Source organism: Crotalus tigris, unplaced genomic scaffold (assembly GCF_016545835.1).
Source record: "Crotalus tigris isolate CLP2741 ecotype Arizona unplaced genomic scaffold, ASM1654583v1 scf7180000019328.220996217465:2438092, whole genome shotgun sequence".
NCBI lineage: Eukaryota > Metazoa > Chordata > Lepidosauria > Squamata > Viperidae > Crotalus > Crotalus tigris.
This window is the reverse complement of record NW_024097488.1, coordinates 296,032-316,365: the sequence shown is the minus strand read 5'-3', so window position 1 is coordinate 316,365 and position 20,334 is coordinate 296,032. Positions and strand designations below refer to the sequence as shown.

The following is a 20,334-nucleotide window of genomic DNA, read 5'->3' as shown; positions in this document are numbered from 1 at the left end:
GAGCAAATTTGAACTGAAATTCCCAACAGAGAAGGAAGATACCACAAAGTTTTTGCTGTGGAGCAAAAATATTTATTACAAAGCAGAAAGTAAAACGAAGCAGATTGACAATGTTAATATGTTGGCTATTAAAATGATACTAATTTGAGCTACATTTAATATGCATTCAACTATTTAAATTCAATATGCTTCCTGCTCTTCAACAAAATCTAAAGATTCTGGATTTCAGAGAAAAAAAACTTAAGCTTCTACTACTATTTTTTATTACTTTTGTATAAATACAGTTGTTCTGTATAATTTCTGTGTATCATGCTAATAGATTGTGTGGACTTAGAGCAACATGCTGATATGGTCAGAGCCCCAACTCAACTATTTAAATAATAGTAACTTGTCAAAATCTCCTCAGTTTCTTTAATTTTCCATTGTTCTGCAATGTGCTGTTTTTCTCTTATAAAAGAATTATATTTTTCCCTTTTTCCCTGCATAATTATATTTCTAGGAACCAGAAAGAACAAGATAGATACACTGAATTTGCACAAGTCCATGCATGTCTACATACACTGCCCTGCACTGCATTGCACTACAATACAATACAATACAATACAATACAGTACAATACAATACAATGTCTTGTTATATTAAGTTGTAAAATTAGTTTATGAGGAGATTGTCTAAGCATGTTGTAGCAATGCCTTACCTAAAACAAACCATGTTGCCATACATTTGATATTTAATTAAAAGATTACAGGGTCATAAAAAGAGAATTTTTATATTATATATTAATTATTATAAATATGCAATAATATAATAATTAAGCACATCTGACCCAGCAGACTTGTTCAATATATATGATGTATATAATCTAACAAGAGCAAAACTACCTATATTGTGTTATACCTCATATCCTTATTTACTAAACATAGTTTACTTCTTTTACAACTTGTCTATTGATGCAAAAAGATATAAAAATAAATATCTAATTATTTTCTAAGCAGCAAATGTATTTTGATAGTGCCTCACATCTCATACATTCTTGTATTACTTCAACATGTAAATGTTAGGCTGCACTAGAAAAGCAGGACTCTGATTTTAAAACAGTTAGGCTTCCACAAGAGTCCTGGTGTATTGCTTTCTGAGTTGAAATAGATTCATCTATAGTACTGCAGTAAATATTCTTAAATTATAGTTAAAAGCTGTCATTGCTTGAGAATTGTTTTCTGATGTATGCCATTTTGCAGCTCAAAACATTTATTGCTGCTCAATCTACAAGAAAAAAATTTGTGTTCATTTCAGAGACAAGTTCTTGTTCAGATTTAAGTGAAGAAGAATGTTTCTCTAGCATGGACCTGATTCAGTACACCACTGAAATTTACAATGGTGCAACAATGTTAATTGATGAGAGTTATATCCATATACCAAAAAGCTAATAATGCCTTTTAATTTAACTTCCATTCAATACATTATAGCAGTGGACAGATATATATAGATGTAGATACAGCTATGTATGCATGTACATGTATGTGTACATATTCATGTATGTGTGTGTTCTATATCTTTGTGGGGTATATGCCAGTGAACAAATGAATGAAGGAGTATTGAGGGGAAAGATAATAAAAGTTTAAAATGCATGAAAAAACAAATACGTTGAAAACAGAGGATTAGTGGTAAGGAGTAGAAATGGAATAGTTTATTACAGAGATGTTCTTGTTTCTTTTCTAGCCTCCAGCCTTTTTCTTAACTACATCTCTGTTTAGAGAAGTTTAAGAATTTTGGCTAGTGCCTGCCTAAAATAATATTCAGAATTCTTTTTAGAAAAATAACAGCAGATTGATTTTTTTTCCTTAGGGTGCTTGAAATATTCTGTGGATCTGTTTTTGTGTTAGATCATGAGAATATATTTCTGCATCTGTCATTCAGTTTATATTTTTTATTCCTCCTTGTTCAGGATGTAAACTAGTTACAAACTTCTCAATCCATTTTGCAAATACCTTTTGTACAATTCTTTTTTTTAAATCTCTGTTTATGTAGCATGCACTAAAATATACATTATTTTTACTGAGAACATTTTTTCAGTTTAGTTTTCCTAGACATTTGTAGGCTTCAATATATGAAAATAATATAATGTTTTTCCTTCCCTATCCTATATGTTAAAACATTCAAGAATGCCTTTCTAGGGATTCTTTGAAAAAAATAGTTAATTAAAAAGTATATATAATCCTCAACTTACAGATACAATTGGAATTTCATTCTACATGGTCATAATTCTGGATTCACTCTCCTGAATAGATGTTTTTTGTTGGAAAGTGACAAAAAAAGCCAGAAACTGAAAAAAGATAATAAATTAGTCATATGACTGTGGGATGCTGCAACTGGTCATAAATTTAAGCTGGTTGCCAAGCCACTGAAATTAAGTTACATAACTGTAGGGAGTGGGTGGTAGCATGACATTTTATGATGGCTGAAAGTATTTTAGAAGTTATAAAGCACCCTTTTCGAGGTTGTTATAACTTCAAGCAGTTGTTAAATGACTGGTCATAAGTTGGGGACTACCTGTATATAACCTAGTACTAAGAATTCTAACAAGCATATCAAATACCTGTTCTCCTTCCTTAACATTAATAATTATCAGCAAATGAACCTGTTCCTCTTCATTTTTCTCTTTCTCTAATCTTGGTAAAAAGAACCTTTCAGTCTATCCCAGCACAATTTTGCCTTTAAATTATTTATTATCCTTGCTGCTCTTTGAATTATTTTGTTGCAAAATGAGCATGGCACTCCAAATAAGGCCTATTTTTATGCTTAAATTTTGAATGGAAACTTCTGTTAATCCAATTTTAAATAATATTGAACTTTTATTCCACTTAATCATGTTGTGGATTTACTTTAAGACTTAAATTATCCTTGCCAATATTATTCCCTGGTTCTTATTGTTATACATGTGTTGTTTGTGTGAGACATGATATGTTTGTCCTTCTAGCTGCTGAATTTATTTAGATGATTTTGAATGTTTATTCTACCATCTGTCAGATCCAGTCTGTCCACTGTTCTTGTAAAACTGAAGTTTATAAGATTGAAGAGGCTGCAATTTGTTTGGGTGAAAATTGAAATACAACAAAATAAGTATCAAAAATTTTGAAACAAATCATGCACTAATATTTCAACATATTGCACTTAAATGTACCTTTTACTAAAAATATTGTAGTCCACAAAAATGTCATATGTGTGTCCATAGTTGTTGACACCAATCATTTATGGTATATTTGGCAGGAGGGATTTCTTTTTTGTCACGGGCAATTAATTGTGGCTAATTTTCCAAAATGAATGTATTTGCATAGTGTAATGACATAGGAATGATGTGACAGATTTGAATTGGTATTAGGCAGTGTGTGTTCTATCATTTACACTACTCTTCGCTTTCTGCTACTTTCTGTGCCCTAAAGGATGGGGCATAACAATGGTAACACAAAGAAATTACAAGGAATAGGGTTTATTTTTGTCACTTTTGTTCCCTTTAGTAAATCAAGATTCTATTTTTCTGAAATGTTTTGCATTTTAAATCAACTGAAAAGTTATGCTCTGTAGAGTTCAATACACAGACCAATCCAAGTAGTTGTTTTATTCTCTCTTTTCTCCTTCATATATTGTGCAATCCATTCTCCCAGTCCTAATGATAATTTATTAAGCATTGGCTTTTAAACCTTCAGTACTTCTTTCCTAGCTACCTTTTAATATTCAGTAGACAACAGTATTAATAATGACTTAATTAATTTTTTCACTTTCAATAAAAAACTTGAACACTTTTCCCTCTAAGTATGTTTCCATGACTAAGTTGTAAATATACATACTAGAAACAAATCTGGTAGCAAGCTAGCTTTGTAGGTAGATAAAAGCATATAAGAATAAGTACAGGTTACATAGTTTCTTCAGCTAATGAGCTATCTCACTGCTGAGAACTTCATATAGCTTCTGGTTGCTGAATGAGAAAAGCATTAACATAATTGAGAGGGCAAGGCTGATATATTGTCAAGCAATAGCACTTAGAATTATATACTGCTCTATTGTGCTTTACAGCACTGTCTAAGCGGTTTACAATGTTTGCATATTGCCCCCAACAATCTGGTTCCTCGTTTTACCAATCTCATAAGCATGGTATACCGAGTCAATCTTGAGCTGGTCAGGATCGAATTCCTGGCTTTTGGCAGAGTTAGCCTGCAATATTGTATTCTAACCATTGCACCACTACGTCTCCTGTGAATGACTGAATGAATGCATGAATTAGAGTTGTAACTTTTCTAATTTGTTGCAGTTTGGCTTGTAACAAGCCTGTAATAGTATTGTGCAGGGATTAAAAGAACAAGTTGATTAACAATCTTTTTCTCATCATAATATAGATGAGTCTGCCATGCCCCTCGCATACATATATTTATTCAATACATTTATATGGCTGCCTATCTCAAATATGACTCTGGACAGTTACAAACATATTAAAACAGTAAGAAACAATATTAGCAGAATATTTTTAAAAAATGGTCACCAAGGATGAACTTAGTAAGACAACAGACAGAAGCCTCTCAATGGGTCATCTAACCTCCCATCCCCCAAGTAATTTCCTTTAGTCACTTTTCAAAGGAAGGATAGCCTCTCTTCAACCCTTCCTGATCTCCCCTGACTCCAAAATTCTCGAGTTTGTGCTGTGGGTAAGTCTCACAAGGGCTCTTTTTCCTATTCATTCTTAAGGCTAATTTCAAAACCAATTTTTCCCCATGTAGATATTTGTAAATAGTCACTGTTTGAAGACTGTTGCTTTCACTTTCCTGCTTTGGTAAAAAAGGAAGTGTCCATGAAATTCTATTCTCCCAACTAGGCAACTCAACAGCTTAGCAGATCAGCTAAAAAATAGTGGAGAGTATCTCTCTTATAAACGTCACCTTCTCATGATGAGGAAGGAAACAATTTGCCATAGTCATATGAAAATTCCTATTGACTTTCTTTTTTTCTAGTTCTAAGATTTTCTATTTCTTCTTATAATTTTGTGAAGAGGAGATGTGGCCAAAAGTTAAAATCTTTAAACACCAGTCAAAATGAAACAAACAAACAAACAAAAACATTTGGAATCTTGCATAAAGAATGAAAGTGACTCCTGCCAGAGCATGTCATATATGCCCATTACTTTAACATGTCGTTATTGGAAATTGCGGTAAATACTTTTTTACAGCTACTGACCCTCCCCCCCAAAATTTTAGGGGTTGACATTGTTAGAGTTTGTGTATGTGTGTGAATGTATGAACATTTTTGAAAGTGATACCTGAAACCGAACAGTGACAGGTGGACAAGATTTTACAATTATAACAATAAGAAGACAAACTAAAGAAATATTGTGAAGCATAGGCAAAAGCTAGCATCTACCCAACTACAAAGTCAGAGAGTAAGTGGTCGATGCATGCATGAATAAAGGCAGAAGGAAGTAACATAAGATTAAAAAATGTTATTGATAAAGAGGAAGCAGAATGACAGAAAAACAAGAAACACATTAATAGACTTTCTAGCTATACCCTAGTGCAGCGGTTCTCAACCTGTTGGTCGCGACCCCATTTGGGGTTGAATGACCATTTCATGGGGGTCGCCAAACAAGGCTGTCCGTCATTTTTCCCCCTTTTCTTTAGCTGTGCTAATCCCTCTTATTCTATTGGCTTTTGAAAGCCAATAGAATAGACTCTATTCAAGAGACTCTATTCTATTGGCATTCGAAAGCCAATAGAATCTACTGGCTTTCGAAAGCCAATAGAATAGACTCTCTTGAATAGAGTCTAATTCTATTGGCTTTCAAAAGCCAATAGGAATTGTCCAGGCTGTCTCTGCCCTGCTGAGCCAGCCAAAAGCCCCAGTCTGCAAACGGTGCTGCAAGGTGAACTTTCTGGAAAGCTTCCTTCCCTGCTGAGCAACTACTAAAAGTAAGTAAAAGAGGGCCAGGGGTGGGAGGTGGGAGGCTGATGAGCGCAGGGAGGGTTGCTGGCATGCGTGGGGCCCGGCGGGTGTCTTACCTGCCTTGGGCTTGGCCAGCTGGTGGCCCAGCCGGTGGTTGGCCTGCACCGTCTCTGCCGCTTGCCAGCTACGCCTCGGCCGGCGCAGGGGGCGGCACCACACATGCGCGGTGCTCCGGGCAGGGAAATACAGATAGTCCTCGACTTATGACCGGTTGCGGGGTCGCAGCATTAGGAAGGTTGAGAACCACTGCCCTAGTGTCTCTTATGGTCAGTAGGTGACATCGTCAAGAAACAATGACTGACACTTCCAATAACATAATATCCAAATGGCTCCAAATACCCATTTCCCAATTTTAATCCTTATAGATCAATAACTGATACTGAATTGTAAATATATATTGGCCAGGGGTGCAAAGTACTGTCCTATGCATATCATAAGACATGTAACTCCCTGTGGCAGACTTAGTGAGAAGAAACTTTGTAAGCTGAGGACAAGCGACTAGTCTACAACTTTTTTACAACCTAAGAAACTGAATTACTTATAAATTTACTTTTATAAATTCCATCTATGTAAAACACTCATTATAATTCACATTAAGTCATTATAAGACAGCAACACTTTTCATATACAGAATAAATAAGACTTGATTGTGAACTAGAATATTAGCAAGTGTAAATTATTTTTTTAAAAAAAATACATCATAACATAATTTTATTGCGAACTTTAGATGACATTTTTCATATAGCACTGCATAACTTTTGTTGGTAGTGAGATTACATTGTACATAGGTTATAATTTATAAAGTGTACTATATATTATAGTGTATGATATAAACTATGCTAGATTATCCAATCCCATTTATAGCATTTAATTCAAGAATTAATTTGTTTCATTTATATAACAATGATACACTTCAGTTGCGAAAAAGTTAAGTAAAACAAGCTTCCTTACTAAGATGTTTACTCTTTGATTCTTGTTTTTCTTTTCTGATCCTGTCATATTTGCCCCCTTATTTTCTAAAATAGAACAGATGTAATATTTTGGTTTATATTGAATTGTGTCTTCTAGGAGAAGGAGAAATTGTATGTGGAACTGAAACACATTTTAGCTCGTCAGCCTGGGCCTGAAGCAGCAGAACAATTACAGCTGTATCGGCACACTCTACGGGAGAAGACAAAACAGCTTAAAGTAAGAGACTAAACTCATTGCAAATAAGGCATAGGTGAATTTTCCTAGCCTTCTTGGGAATAAATAACGAAGCATAGATTTTTGTAATTTACAAAAACACTTAGAGATTGGGTTGGACATCTTAATTCATAGTGTATGCCACAAGAATATTGATATTTTTCTATCTTTTTTGTTATAGCAATATAAGAAATACCATGATAGTGTTCTGATCTTAGTAAAGATGTTTTGAATTCAAATGAGAAGTTTCAAGTTCAAAAACAGAGTATTTTTAAGTTTGGAACACTTTTGTTAATCAGACCTCCTGCCCCAAAGAGAGGCCCTTCCAGGGTGTTGCAGAGCTTGGGGAAAGATGCATAAAATGTGACCTTTGATTTCAATATAAATAGGATTTACTTTTATTGTACAGCAACGTTTGTAATTGCTTCTTAGTTTTCTTACATCAACCCTTATTAAATTTTCCTGACTTCTTGAATACCTGGTTAAGGGGTTTTAGCCCAGGAGAAACCTAATACTAAATATAAAAGATTCTGTCAACAATCAAGATGGTGAGGTTGTTACCCTTATGTCTTGTCGGTAGGATTTTAGGAAATGTGTAGATGTAAATAATAAATATTTCTAGATTCATTTTTGCTCTGATCCAAATTTTTCTTGCAGGTTTTATTTCTTCAGTCTAACAAAAATCTATAAAACTAGGGAAATCATTTCTGGATAATATTAATGAATCACATTGAGACTTCTGGTGGATAGCGTCGATGATGGCGGCTACATTGTAGCCGTCCTCCTGAGATGGCATGAGAACCGCGGAGCACAGCAGAGATCAGCTGTCCCGCGGCTCGAAATCCCCCTCCCGGGTGAAGGGAGGGGGCAGAGAATCACCCGAATAGAGGTAGAGCCTCTTAAACCCCCCAGGAATTTTTTCTGAGGGGTAGAAAGAGAGTTCCCTCGGAGTTCGGGTTGCTTCCGCCTCCCAGCTGACTCTGTTCCTTCGGGAACAAAGCGAAACGCCGCTACCATCTCCACATGCTTAAAGGGACTGGGTGAGTGATTTTTAAAAGCGGACAGAGCTGGATAAAGGATTGGACTTATTGAATTTTAATTTGTTTTTTTAGTTTAGGCTGATTTTCTTTTTTTTCTTTGTTCTCTGCTTGTGTGGAGAGTGAAAGTAAAATGGTGATTTGAAAGTGCTTTTTTTTTTTTCTCAGAAGAAAGCGATTCAAACGGAATGTTATGGACTATATAGTTTTTTTTATTTAAACTTTTTAAACTTTTCTTTTTTTTTTTGAAGGTGGTTTTGTGTTTTTCAAATAGCTTTTAAACTCTCCTTTGCTTTTTATTTTTTTGGAGGATTTTTTATTGTATTTTCTTTAAGAAGGAAGAAGAGGAAATAAGATTCCCCCCCCCTTTTTAAAAAAAAAATGGCTTCAAAGAGGCAAACAGCTTCTACAGTTCCTAAGGTGGCTTCTTCCCCTGCGATCTTACCGGTACAACAACCTAAAGTTACACCGGTACAACAACCTAAAGTTACACCACCATCTTCTCCTCCTCTGCCAGTATCTGTACAAGATATGAAAGACATAATGGGAAATGCTGTATCTCAAATCAGAGAGGAAATGAAGGACTTTTTAGATCAGAACAAAACTGAAATTAGAGGGGAAGTGAAGGAGCTTTTAGATCAGAATAAAATTCAAATCAGAGGAGAAATGAAGAACCTGTTAGAGCAGAATAACACTATTCTGAGGCAAGACATAGTTATGGCTCTATCAGGACTTGCTTCTGTGGTTGAGAAGCTTGATTCCAGGATTGAAGAGGTTGAGGAAAAGGTTGATACCCTGGAAGATAAATTTGAAGGCATGGAAAAAAAGATGGAAATTTCACAAGATGACATTGTTATGTCTCAGTACAGGGAAATGGAATATGCTTTAAGAATCAGGGGTCTGAAAGAGGATATGCAACAAGACCTGGCAGAAATTGTGGCAAATGACTTTGCTGTTATTCTGAATAGGGAGAAAGATGGAATACTTAGAGAAGTGGAAAAAGTTTACAGAGTTAACTCCTGGGTTGCAAAACAGAAGAATTTACCAAGAGATGTGGTGATTTATTTTGCAAAGAGATCTCTGCGTAATGAAATTATACAAGCTTTCTATAATAAGACGTTTCAGATTGCTGCTCAAGATGTTATTATCTTAAAGGAGATCCCATCTAAAATTTTAAGAAAGAGAAAAGATTTTGCTTTTCTAGCTAATGAACTTAAAACAAGAATGATGCCATTCAGATGGGAGATCCCGACGGGTATTGTCGTGAGCCATGAGGGGACGCGTTATAGACTCAATACAGTTACTAAAGCAAAGGAGTTTTACAGTTCGGTCCTGGGAGCAGCTCACCATCATCTATGATGCAGAAAGTTTTGGATGGTAAAGAGGTGGAACAACAGTCTGAAGGACAAGGTGTGATGGTTGCTGGAAAGCTACAGGCGGAGTGGTCACGACAAACAGAGATCAAAGAGCAAAGAATGACCTGTGCAGCATATAGACGCAAGGAAAAGGAACAACAGAAGAAAAAAGTTAAAGAATCTCTTCAAGAAATTGTTTCATTGCCGGTGGGAGGAGCAAGACCCAAGAGCTCTGCAGCACATTCTTCTATGGCAGATCTCCAAGCAGTCTTCTCCAGGCTCTTGGTAAAGGGAGATGGTAAAGCTCCTGACCTGGAATGCTAATGGCCTTAATTCCCCCCAAAAGAGAAGGAAAATCTTTCATTATTTAAAGCAACATAATAATGATATTATTTGTTTGCAGGAAACACATATTTTATCTAAAGACCAAAAATATTTAGCCAATGCTCGTTTGGGATCTCATTTTGTATCTTCTGCTCCTGGGAAAAAAGGGAGTGTAGTCATTTATGTTAAGCAAAACTTATCAGCCTGTTTGGTAGAATCTGATCTTCAAGGGAGATATGTTATGACTGAAGTTGGTTTATATGGGAAGAAAATACTTGTAGTGGGGTTGTATGCACCAAACCAACAACAGGAACAATTTTACAGATTGTTACATCAGAAATTAACCTTGTTGGATTATAGATCTGTGATATTAATGGGTGATTGGAATGGTGTGTTAGATACACAAAGAGACAAAAAAGGATCTTCTACTTTTTTTAAACAGGCTAAACTACCTAAAGCCTTTTTTGATTTGAAAGAGGACTGGGAGCTGCGAGACTACTGGCGTGAACGCAATCAGGAGGAGAGAGACTTTACTTTCTTTTCAGACAGACACCAATCCTTTTCAAGAATTGATTTTTTCTTGATTACAACTGATTTATATTTTGGGGTAAAGAATGTTAAGATTTTTCCTAGGACATTGACGGACCACAGTCCAGTCTGGATGGAGTTGGCTGATGAAAAAGAGGAGAGGAGATCGTGGAGGATTAATGAGAACTTATTTAGACAAGAAAAGAATGTTCAAAAACTAAAGGATTATTTAAAGGATTATTTTGTTTTAAATATGCATAAGGGAACATCAATGTCAATGGTATGGGATGCAGGTAAAGCCTTCATGCGTGGGATCTTGATACAAATGAATAATACTCAGAGACAAAAGCAGATTCAGAAACGTAAGGATTTGGAAGATGAGATTAAATTAAAAGAAAAATTTTTGATTTCAAATCCTACAGATGAAAAGGTTAAAGAATCTATAAAATTGTTAAATCACAATTTAATATGTTGATGGCTGATCAAACTGCAACTAACCTACTGTATATGAGACAAAATACATTTTGTAATGCTAATAAACCAGGGAGATGGTTAGCTTACCAACTCAGAAAGCAACAGAGACAGAGAATTATAGATAAAATAAATTATAATGGTAAATTGGTATATCAGAAGGAGTTGATTAAGAAATCTTTTCTAGATTATTATCAAAAATTATATAAGAGTACTAAAATACAGGTTTCAGATATAGATAATTACTTAAATGAAGCCAACTTCCCTAAACTAACAGAAGATCAGAAACAAGAAATTAACGGTTTAATTACTAGTGAGGAAATCGAGACAGTGATTAAAGAATTAAAATTAGGTAAAGCACCGGGTACAGATGGTTTGACATCTATTTATTATAAAACTTTGGTACAAGAGATGATTCAACCTTTAAGACAGCTTTTTAATAATATATTACAGGGTTTAGAGATTCCCCCGTCATGGGGCAGAGCCTTTATATCTCTAATTCCAAAAGAAGATCAAGATCTTACTTTACCAAAGAATTATAGACCTATATCTCTCTTAAATGTAGATTATAAGATTTTTGCAAAAATATTAGCTAATAGGCTTATGAGGGTTTTGTGTCAGATTATACATAAGGATCAAACGGGTTTTATAACTGGAAGGTATATGAAGAATAATGTCAGACAAATTATTAACTTATTAGAATATCTAGATAAAAATAATCAAGTCTCTGCAGGATTGATATTTCTAGATGCTGAGAAAGCTTTTGACCAATTGAATTGGCAATTTATGTTAAGACTAATTGATAAAATGAACTTTGGAGAAAAAATTTTACAAGCTCTTGGTGTTATTTATCAAAAACAAATGGCACAACTTATAGTTAATGGGGGTTTGTCAGAGGTCTTTACAATAGAAAAGGGGACTAGACAGGGATGTCCATTGTCACCTTTGCTGTTTGTTTTAACTTTGGAAATATTGCTGATTAAAATTCGAGAATCACAGCAAATAAAAGGAATAGAAGTTAATAAAAAAGAATATAAACTAAGAGCTTTTGCAGATGACTTGGTGCTTACCCTATCCCAACCTACTCACTCTGTAGTAGAGCTATTACAATTGATATACCAATATGGATGGGTTTCGGGTTTTAAAATTAATAACAATAAGACCAAAATATTACCTAAAAATATGACTAATATGGATAAGCAGACTTTGGTTAATTTGACAGATTTTGAGGTTGTTGATAAGGTAAAATATCTGGGGGTTACTTTATCTGTCTCTAATGTAAAATTGTATAAAAATAATTATGAAAGGTTGTGGGTCAGGATACAAAGAGACTTGAAAAATTGGGAGAAGTTGCAATTATCTCTTTTGGGAAGAATTGTGGCGATTAAAATGAATGTCCTGCCTAAGGTCCTTTTCTTATTTCAAATGATACCTATTTTAAAGAATGAGGTCAATTTAAATGAATGGCAGAAAGGTATCAATAAATTTATTTGGGCAGGGAAAAAAACCAAGAGTAAAGCTTAAAATTATACAAGATATTCGTGAGAGAGGTGGACTCAAGGTACCGAATTTGAAATTGTATTATGACGCTGTGGTCTTAACATTAATTAGTGATTGGGTTAATTTAACAAATGTAGAAATACTCCTCTTGGAGGGTTGGGATTTACTTTTTGGATGGCATGCCTATTTAATTTTTAATAAAAAAGTTGACCGGGTTTTTAAATCTCATATTATAAGGATTTCTTTACTGCGGGTTTGGAGGAAATATCACAGAAGTGATTCTAAAATACCATTATGGGCTATACCTTGGCATGCGATAGAGGGGATAAGGAGAGAAGTCAAGATGGATAGTGTTTCTTATGCACAATTGCTTAGATGGGATGGTAAAATTTGGCAGTTAAAATCTTTGGAAGATTTAGCACAAGAAAATATTATATATTCATGGTTTCAGTACAGACAAATAGCGGACAGATGGAAGATAGATCGTAATGTGGGCTTGCTTAGAGAAGATGAAAATTTTGTTAAACAAGTAAAAGATCAAAGACGAACTCATATTAAGAGAATTTATGGGTTGCTAGTAGAATTGGACTCAGAACCAGAATTAATTAAAGAATGTATGATTAAATGGGCACAAAATTTTGGTGAACCAGTTCTACTAGATACCTGGGAAATTATCTGGGTGAGAAATGTTAAATTTACACAAGCCCAGAACTTAAGGGAGAACTTTTATAAAATGTTTTATAGATGGCACCTTGATCCACAAAAAATGTCTCATATGTATCCTGACTTACAGCCCAAATGTTGGAGATGTGGTTGTTTGGACGCTACTTATTACCATATTTGGTGGTCGTGTAAAAATATAAAAGCCTTTTGGATTAAGATATGGTGGAATATTCAAAGAATTTTTAGAAGGAGGGTAAAATTTACCCCACAATTGTTTTTGCTAGGTATTGTTACTGATTGTGATACTAAGGAGGTTGTATTGATGTTAAATTTAATTACAGCTGCAAGGTTGTTAGTAGGGCAATATTGGAAGAAGGAATCTTTGCCTACTTTGCAAGAGTGGTTTTCTAAAATATCCTATCTGGCGGAAATGGCAAAGATTTCGGCTTTTTTAAAGGATCAATCGCAAGAGAAGTTTTTTGTGGTATGGGAAAAATGGATAGATTTTATACAACATAAGTTGGATATAAAAATATTATTTAGTTTTTCAATAACTTATATAAAAATTTTAATATTGTATAGATTGTAATATTTTTTCTTTCTTTTTATATTTTTTATTATTATTTTACTTTCTTATATTTCCTTTCTTCTTTCTTTCTCTTTATTTTTTTTTCTTTTTAAGTATTTTTTTCCTTTCTTTAATATTTATGTTTTATATATATATATATATATATATGTTAATTATTTTATTAGTTGTTTAAGTAATGTATTTAGATTTATCTATGGTTTATACTTTTTTTTTAAGAATTCAAGAAACTTTAATTAAGCCTATATTCAGCTCTGGGAAGGCTGAGGGAGGGAATGGGAGGGTTGGGGTGGGATGGGGAGGGTTGTTTTTCTTCTTGTAAAAATTTTAAAAATTTTCAATAAAAAAAAATGAATCACATTAAGGACAATTTTAAATAAACATTGAGTAAGTTTTACTTTGGTTTGTTAGACGTTTCATCCTACCTTTCATATGGGAACAAAAGACAGGATTAACTCAATTAACTCCTAAAAGCTTGTGTGAAAATTTCCTAATTGTGCCAACAGTAGCATTTTGTGAAACGTTTATGACGTCAAGATTTGAAAAATAATTTAATAAAACAATGCTATAAATGTGGATCCTTCTATGGAGACATTACTAGAATGTTACATGAGCTTCAATTCCTTTTCAAATAAACATAATTTTCTGATAAACCAATCAAACTCTTTCCCTTCTGTTCATAAGTAGTTTGCAGAAACTGTCTAAGGGACAAAACTGATTAGAGGTCCCATCCAAACTCTACTTTCTATGATTCTGTGTAAAACAAGAAAAGCCAGATTAAAACATTGCAAAAAAGCAGAGGTTGACAATGAATAGCAGTGAGTTTATTAAGAAATTATCTCATATCTTAAGGCTTTTCTAAACTGGATGGCCAAAGTTAGGAGTGAGATGAGTATTTCTAGGGAAGTATTGTAATTTCATGTACTGGGGTAAGTATAGAAAGAACTCTTGTTGTCTCTTTTGTGGGCAGCGTTCCCTGCATAAAGTCATGCTAAAAGATAGCATGGCTGAGACTCAACAATTTAATTGTGACCTCTCAAATGCAATCAAGATTCTCCTTGTTCTAAGGATGGATTTGTGTCACTTTTTAAAAAAACTCAAAATAGCATAAAGGCAAATCACTGATTTGGTACACTATGATAGGCTTTGTTTTGGCTTTTTAAGGTTTTATCTTCTGAGCTGAATATGTATGAATCACAGAGTCAAGAATACAAATATGAAATTGAAAGACTTGCAAATGAACTTCTGAATATAAAGAAGAAATACCTCACTCAAAAACGCAAGGAGCAGGAAAACAAGTAAGAAGTATTAGTAATTGTAATCAAGACAATTGCAAGAATAGTATTTAATGAAAAATGACTAGCTGAACTCCAATAGTTAACAGCACTTTTCAAGTTATGTGGGATAGGTGACACATATTCCCAGGATTAGATAATTGAGATTGGTCATAATTGGCATTTTCTGTTACTTTAAATGAAATGCCCCATCTCTCTCAATTTCTAATCCATTTATTTGTTTTATCATGCTCCAAATTATAATACCAATATATATCTATATTGATTGGAATGTACTTATATTTGGTCTTCTTAATTTGTTATGCATCTACAGAATTCACTTATGACAATACTAAGAAACTTTTTAGTCTTTGCATAGATTTGTAAATGCTGATTTTTCACCAAGTAAAAGTATTACAAAAAGTAGACTATTCTTCCAAAATGTTCTCTGCTGAGAATATTTGTTTTCTACTTTACCAATTTAATGGAAATTAATTGTATAGTAGAAATATTACAATGTGGATATGATTGAAACCATACTACTGAACTTTGCTGAATGCAGCTGATGCACTTTGCAACTGTTGTGATAAACAAATCAGGTGGTTTTAGAATGTGTGAATCAGCTCTGATTTGTTTCTTCATATAAAGAAGAATATTGGCTGGCAGGCAATCAGAGATTTGCCTTCTCTACCATTGCTGAGGATTAATTTTATTGTATAATTTCATGGGTTTATAGTATTTTTTCAAATATTTTAATTGCACCAGTTTTCAGATAGATATAGCAAGATAAAGTAATAGCATTGTATAGCACTAATGCAACAACTGCCCTATACAATTTAATTGATCACCTATAAAGATTTGCCTTGGACATGCATGTGTGTATATTACAAATGAGTAGTTCCTAAGTTTATTTAAAGTTAATTTAAAATCATGATAAACATTTTGGCTCTTAAGACATGATCTAAGTATTATTGGAATGTTACAAACTGCAGAAAGCAATATAGTTATTTTTTAACTTAGCTGTCTGTGTGTTGAATTCGGTTTTAGTCATACTTCTTTTATATTAAGGTCATATAATTTTTCATTGGTTTAATGAATTTCATGGAACATTCTGTAGCATTTGTGCAGTCATGCATCTCTGTGCACAAAAATTGGTTCCTTACATTGCTCTACTTGGTCCTCATTAAATGGCTGAATAAACATTCAAATTGTTTTTTTCTCTTTAGCCTGGTAAATTAAAGCAGTGTTTATTCATCCTATGGTACAAATTCTGAAGAACATAACAGTTTAGAGTTATATAGATAGTCTTGGTTTTGTCTAAAAGAACACATGTAATTATTATAAAATGTCTATATACAAACTGCACACATACACACACACAGAGAGAGATATATCACATTTTGCCTTTGATGATCATTTGAAAAAAAAATACTTATTTTGAAGAGTGGTATTAAGATTAGAATTTCTGAATTACAACATCTACAATTATTCAGCTTCTAATGAGAAACTATTTCAAGGGGTTAACAGTAGGAGAGCGATTCATTTCCAATTTTTAATACATTTCAATCAGCAATTACTTAATTAGATTCAAACAGATGTCTAATTGTGGATGCTTAAAATGTTGATGTATTTCATCAACATATTTTAAATGATCTTCTGATAGAATATTTGCCATTATGAATATACATCTTATTTCTTTGTTTCCTTTCTCTTTTATTTTTCTTCATCTTCAAGGGAAAAGGAGAAAGCCTTGAGTAACATAGAACATGACTTCGCAGGACAAAGAGCCAGAGTTCCACGCTTCACTGGAGGTGGTTTTCCGCTTAGCAACCCACCTCCCAAAATTGTGGCATAACTATAGCATCATGACATAATGTCACATGTTGTGGCATCCCCTACAATATTGCTTTTCATGGATAATATTATTGGTTTCCAAAGATATCTGTGTTCTTTTCACAAAACTCTGGCACAGGCAAGTTCATAAGAATTCTACATCTTACTGTATTGATATCAGTAGAGTATGCTTTAAAAAAAAAATAAGAGCAACATAATCTTATATTACATTTTTAAAAATGCTTGATTTGGAAGTTAGTTCTCTTGAAGTCAATGGATTGCAAAAAATACACCGAGGATTGGATGTAATATATGCAATTGTTTTAAAATTACACTGTTCCCGACTACCTCGTCTTGAATTTATATCCTAAAAATCCCAGGAAATATATTTACATGATTAATATTTTAAGAAAATATAAAAAATAAATTTTATAAACTTCATACAACAGCATTAAGTTATAGCAATGTAGTCATGTGTAATATGCAATAACAAAATTTATTAGGGAGATGGGAATGTGAGAAAGCTTGAAGAAACATTTAAAAATTGTTTAGGCATGGAACTATGTATGATTTTCAATACCTAAACTTCTTTATTCATGAGATTTTATCATTCAGTAGCAAGTCATATGATGGAATCACTGTACGAGGTGCTGAAATACGTGTTAAAATAAACTGTTTTGAATGTGGCTTTGTGGTGAAATGTTTCTTCTTGCCTTAGGGATGGAAATTAGATCTAAAGAAAATTATGATAAATACTTATTTTTTCTTTTAGAAAACCATTCTTTTGGAAAGGTTATTGCTTTGGAAGAATACAGAATTAAATGTTAAAACTATTGTAGAGCACATTAATGTGCTTTATTCATAGAAACAAATTAATTTAATGTTAGGCATTAGATTAGTTAGGAATAATTCTAAAATAATAATGATTAACCCTCTCAAATTATGTATCTTACTTCTTGAAGAGTATTAGATAGCCTTGGGTGTCTACGGCTTTTGATAAATACACTTGTAACAATCTACTCAGTATATTTACTACAGTATAAACAAAACACAAATCACATAATTCTTGCATCCTGTTTCTAGGGATGAACAATTTAAGAAGAAAATATTCTCAATGCATAATTTATAACCTTTAGATTTGGTCCCATTAATCTGAATTGAAATTATTGGAATTTAGCTTTTACTTTTGAAATGTCTAAATTGTATGCCTTTGGAATGAAATTGCCCAATATTACATCCAAAATTTTGCTTTCAGGTATTTCTTGGAAGAAGGTAAATTAATATCTTTCCTTATGATTTTGGTGTGGATTACTTGTGGGGGACAAGGTAATAAAGGAGGTACACTATTCATCAACAATTTGACGAGTTTGGTCAAGAATGAAAAACTGTAAAAATGAAATAAAGTGTTAAAATAAGTAGACCTTCATGTTGTCTAAATAGTTGTACAACAATAATAATCATATAAATGTAATATCTCAAAATGTAGTGTATGTTGACATGTCCATCCTTCCTTTTTGTCTTGATGATTAAGTGGTAGTGCATTTTAGTTAATTTTCATCTCTTTATACTCTGCTGACAAATAAATCTACTGTGAGAACTTTCATTTTTAAGTCATCATCTTATAAACCCAGAACTATATTATTTTCTTCATGTTTTACTGTATTTGACTTATTTTGATAATATTTTATCAGTAAATTGTAAAATGTGTAATTTGGAAGAGTATGCTAAGATTTATGATTACATGATGAAAAAACTTGAACATTGGGCACTAACTAACAAAATGAAATTCAGTGGTGAAAAAAGTAAGGTTCTACATTTAGGCAAGAAAAACCAAATGCATAAGTATAGTATAGGATAGGCGGCACCTTGCTCAATAGCCGTAACTGTGAGAGGGATCTCAGAGTCCTAGTGGACAATCACTTAAATATGAGCCAGCAGTATGCTGCAGCTGCCAAAAAAGCCAACACAGTGATAAGATCAAGATCATGTGAAGTGTTAATATCACTTTACAATGCCTTGGTAAAGCCATATTTGGAATACTGCATCCAGTTTTGGTCACCATGATGTAAAAAAGATGTTGAGATTCTAGAAAGAGTACAGAGAAGAGCAACAAAATGATTAGGGGACTGGAAGCTAAAACATACAGTATAAGGAACAGTTGCTGGAGTTGGGTAAGTCTAGTTTAATGAAGAGAAGAACTAAGGGGTGTTATGATAGCAGTGTTCCAATATCTCAGGAGTTGCCTCAAAGAAGAGGGAGTCAAGCTATTTTCCAAAGCACCTGAAGGCAGGACAAGAAGCAACCGATGGAAACTAACCAAAGAGAGAAGTAACCTAGAACTAAGGAGAAATTTTCTGACAGTTAGAACAATTAATCAGTGGAACAGTCTGCCTCCAGAAGCTGTGAATGCTCCAACACTGGAAGTTTTTAAGAAGAGACTGGACAGCCATTTGTCTGAAATGGTATAGGGGTTTCTGTCTGAGCAGGGGGTTGGACTAGATGACCTCCAAGGTACCATCCATCATCATCATCATCATCATCATCATTATTGTTGTTGTTTTTTGTTGTTTTGTTTTGTTAGTATTAATGTAAACTCTAATAATGATTAATAATAATACAGTAATATATTCTTAAAGTTCACAAAATTCTTTATTGCTTGCTGCAATATACTAACAGAAAACATGGCATTTATCTCTCAACTTACCTTATATAAATTTTGTTCTTTTAAGTTTTGACATTTAGGAAAGAAGATGGGATATTTAGATAGAAATGGTACTTGGTTCTATTATCTAGTTATGGGAAGGGTACTAAAACCTTCATATTTAATCTTACCTCATAAGGAAACACACTTTTTCAATGCTATTTGCTTAGCATTTTTACTTGGATATTACAGTTTTATTGTCACCTAATCCATTTGAAAGCAGTTTTTAAATCTTTTTATTGTTGAATGTGTTATTTCACTAATGTGGTCAATTAAAATGTGTCGGCAGATTTAAATTACAGTATGCAAATTATCACCTAATTTCCTTTCAAAAGTAGATTTCAAATCATTCTGGAAGATTTCAACTAGCATGTTTGTTACAACAGTTTCCTTAGATGGCAATTTGATATTTATCTAATTGCATCATTTTGTCCCTGCCATGTTTGCTTTGAAGTTGGTTTACCTTTAAATGAGGTAAAATCAAGATAGTGATATATATGCACTGGTCATCACTTGAAGAATTTTGTTCACTTGTTTTTCCTTCAGCAGCTGAGGTTTAATTTATGGCATACCATTTAGAATTTGATTAATAGATCTGTAAAATGAAATGTTAGACTTAAGCTTTTTTCCTTTTAGAAATGTCCCACAAACTCTTGAGTCCCTTATGAGTCCATTTCATTTAAATTAATCTTTTAGATTAATTAATGGCTTTTAGAAATACTAATTTTAAAGAAGACAGAAATCACAAGGCTGAAATGCCTGCCATGGAATTGCTGCCACAAGTAGCCTGAAAATTGTGGAACAATAATCTGATTAGAAGATATTGATGTCTGGAGCTCAAACTGTAGCAAGAGAGTTAAAAAAAAAGTGTTTTTAGATTGGCATGTTTTTA

The 20,334-nt window shown here is 33.3% G+C and overlaps 1 protein-coding gene across 1 annotated transcript in view; it reads left to right on the top strand.

The window, feature by feature from the left end:
- The window catches only part of CFAP58 (cilia and flagella associated protein 58), a 74,574-nt gene extending 57,147 nt beyond the window's left edge, over positions 1-17,427 (top strand). Inside the window, exons 16-18 of the mRNA XM_039361724.1 lie at positions 7,054-7,173; positions 14,799-14,932; positions 16,643-17,427. Coding sequence (XP_039217658.1) covers positions 7,054-7,173; positions 14,799-14,932; positions 16,643-16,763 — 375 coding nt within the window. The 3' untranslated portion in view covers positions 16,764-17,427. The remainder of the gene's footprint in view (positions 1-7,053; positions 7,174-14,798; positions 14,933-16,642) is intronic.
- Positions 17,428-20,334: the final 2,907 nt, after the last annotated feature.